The sequence below is a fragment of the Triticum dicoccoides genome, chromosome 2B (assembly GCF_002162155.2).
Source record: "Triticum dicoccoides isolate Atlit2015 ecotype Zavitan chromosome 2B, WEW_v2.0, whole genome shotgun sequence".
In the NCBI taxonomy this organism is placed as follows: domain Eukaryota; kingdom Viridiplantae; phylum Streptophyta; class Magnoliopsida; order Poales; family Poaceae; genus Triticum; species Triticum dicoccoides.
This window is the reverse complement of record NC_041383.1, coordinates 140,668,574-140,671,669: the sequence shown is the minus strand read 5'-3', so window position 1 is coordinate 140,671,669 and position 3,096 is coordinate 140,668,574. Positions and strand designations below refer to the sequence as shown.

The following is a 3,096-nucleotide window of genomic DNA, read 5'->3' as shown; positions in this document are numbered from 1 at the left end:
ACATTAGATGTCGTTGATAACGGGATCACATCATTAGGAGAATGATGTGATGGACAAGACCCAATCCTAAGCATAGCACAAGATCGTGTAGTTCGTTTGCTAGAGCTTTTCCAATGTCAAGTATCTTTTCCTTAGACCATGAGATCGTGTAACTCCCGGATACCGTAGGAGTGCTTTGGGTGTACCAAACGTCACAACGTAACTGGGTGACTATAAAGGTGCACTACAGGTATCTCCGAAAGTGTCTGTTGGGTTGACACGGATCGAGACTGGGATTTGTCACTCCGTATGACGGAGAGGTATCTCTGGGCCCACTCGGTAATGCATCATCATAATGAGCTCAAAGTGACCAAGTGTTTGGTCACGGGATCATGCATTACGGTACGAGTAAAGTGACTTGCCGGTAACGAGACTGAACGAGGTATTGGGATACCGACGATCGAGTTTCGGGCAAGTAACGTACCGATTGACAAAGGAATTGTATACGGGGTTGATTGAATCCTCGACATTGTGGTTCATCCGATGAAATCATCGTGGAACATGTGGGAGCCAACATGGGTATCCAGATCCCGCTGTTGGTTATTGGCCGGAGAGCTGTCTCGGTCATGTCTGCATGATTCCCGAACCCGTAGGGTCTACACACTTAAGGTTCGGTGACGCTAGGGTTATTAGGAAGACTTGTATGTGATTACCGAATGTTGTTCGGAGTCCCGGATGAGATCCCGGACGTCACGAGGAGTTCCGGAATAGTCCGGAGGTGAAGATTTATGGGAAGTTGTCATACGGTCACCGGAAAGTTTCGGGGGCATATCGGTATTGTACCGGGGCCACCGGAGGGGTTCCGGGGGTCCACCTGGAGGGGCCACCTCTCTCAGAGGACCTCATGGGCCGTAGGGGGCAGGGAACCAGCCCCTGGAGGGCTGGGTGCCCCCCTTGGGCCCATGCGCCTAGGGTTGGGGGGAACCCTAGTGGGGGCGCCCCCCTTGCTTGGGGGGCAAGCCCCCTCCCTTGGTCGCCCCCCCCCTCTAGATCTCATCTAGAGGGGGCCGGCCCCCTTCCCCCTTCCCCTATAAATAGAGGGGCGAGGGGAGGGCTGCACAACACATCCAAGGCGCAGCCCCTCCCCTCCCCAACACCTCTCCTCCTCCGTTAAGAGCTTGGCAAAACCCTGCCGGAGTACTGCATCTCCACAACCACCACGCCGTCGTGCTGCTGCTGGAGCCTTCTTCCTCAACCTCTCCTTTCCCCTTGCTGGATCAAGAAGGAGGAGACGTCATCCGCTCCGTACATGTGTTGAACGCAGAGGTGCTGTCCGTTCAGCACTTGGTCATCGGTGATTTGGATCACGGCGAGTACGACTCCATCATCCCCGTTCTCTTGAACGCTTCCGCTCGCAATCTACAAGGGTATGTAGATGCACTCCTATCACTCGTTGCTTAGATGAACTCATAGATGGATCTTGGTGAAACTGTAGGAAAATTTTTATTTGCTGCAACGTTCCCCAACACATTGAGGTCGAACTCATGGTCGAAGGAAAGCAGTGAGTAGGCGCACCTCGAGGTGAATGAGGAGTCGTGGGTAAGGAACCTTTCATCGGGCGCATCGCTTATGGTAACATCCTACAAAAAAGATAAAACAGACACAAGCTCGGTAGATGCCACATCGGTTAGGTGGTTCCGCAGAGTAGCGAGTAAATCATTATGCATGACATGAGATACCATGACAAAGGGGGTAAGTGGAGTGTGAGAAGATGTGGGAGTAAGTTTCCGCGAGCGGGATGGAGAGGAGGCCAGCGTCGAGCCAGAAGAAAGTTGACGTGCCATTGTTGGTAAGGACGAAGGAGATTTTACGAGGGTGGCGGAGCTGTTGGTTAACGATTTCCAAGAGGTATGATGGATTTTGAGGCTTATTCGTGAAGTCGAGAGAGTAGTGTTGGAAGAACCAATTGTCCTAGGGTAGGTCTGGTTTTTGAAGAGGCTTATTCGTGAAGTCCAGAGAGCAGTTGTCTTGGAGAGTGAGATTTTTTATACCGAGACCATCAGCCGGCTTGGGTTTGCAAAAGTTTTTCCAAGCGATAAGGCATTTTGCTCTGGAGCAAGATTCCTCAGCAGCCCAAAAGAACCTACAGATAGCATCTACTAACTATTTAAGGATCTTCTTAGGTAGTCTAAATACAAACATGAAGTGAGTGGCAAGGGAGTCTAGAGTGGAGGAGATGAGGGTAACTCTCTCTTTGTAGCTCTGCCACTGCTCTTCAAGCCCGTCGTTGTCCTCTTCATTTTGGCTCCCCTCCCTCTACCCCCGTGCATCTTTCATGTTGTAACCGAACGTACACTTGGTAAATATTCTCGTAGAGATATATCGCGAAAATGATATAGTAATTGCCCTTGCCTTAGCCTTTGTTCGGTTACACCCTGCCCTAAGAGGATTGGAGGAGATTTGGGGGGATTTGACTTGTAGATGATTTAATCCACCTCAATCCCTGTCAAAACCCCTCCACAACCCTGTCAACCGAACATGGCCTTAGTGGACACATCCACTACCCTTGAAAACCATGATATGAAACTATGTTCCTTGTACAAACCACCCCGGAGTCGGCACACCGTGCAAACGTTACAGGACATCAATGGATGCACGATTCATTTGGTAAGGTGAAACGGCAAACCGTTGAGTAAGACCGTGAAACTATTAACGGAATCTGTCTACGTAGTTGCAACTTTCCAGACTGGGCCCGTCGTACCCCGTCTCCGCGAGCGTGTTGTACATGATCTGACGGCCATGCTGCACTTGCTTTCCCCCGCGCCGACGCCGCAACCATCCCCTCGTGCGTCGTGCACACGGTCTCACGAAGCCTCGCCGCCGCTCCAGAGGAGAGTCCACGGAGGCGAGACGCGTCACGGCGCCACGCGTCGGCACCGCGCGCTCACGTGCCGCCGCGAGTCCGGACACCGCACGACGGCATCCGCCTCCAGATCCTCCGTTTTATCCCGCCCCCGAAACCGGGCAGACCACCCGACCCGCCCAATCCCCCACCTCAAAATAACCCCCCAATCCCCCCGAAACCGGGCCCCACCCCCGCCCCGCCCCGCCCCGTAA

At 52.8% G+C, this 3,096-nt stretch overlaps 1 protein-coding gene across 1 annotated transcript in view; it reads left to right on the top strand.

The window, feature by feature from the left end:
* Positions 1–1,777: 1,777 nt before the first annotated feature.
* LOC119360678 overlaps positions 1,778–3,096 on the top strand; it is a 3,007-nt gene continuing 1,688 nt past the window's right edge. The window contains exon 1 of the mRNA XM_037626211.1: positions 1,778–1,828. Coding sequence (XP_037482108.1) covers positions 1,778–1,828 — 51 coding nt within the window. The remainder of the gene's footprint in view (positions 1,829–3,096) is intronic.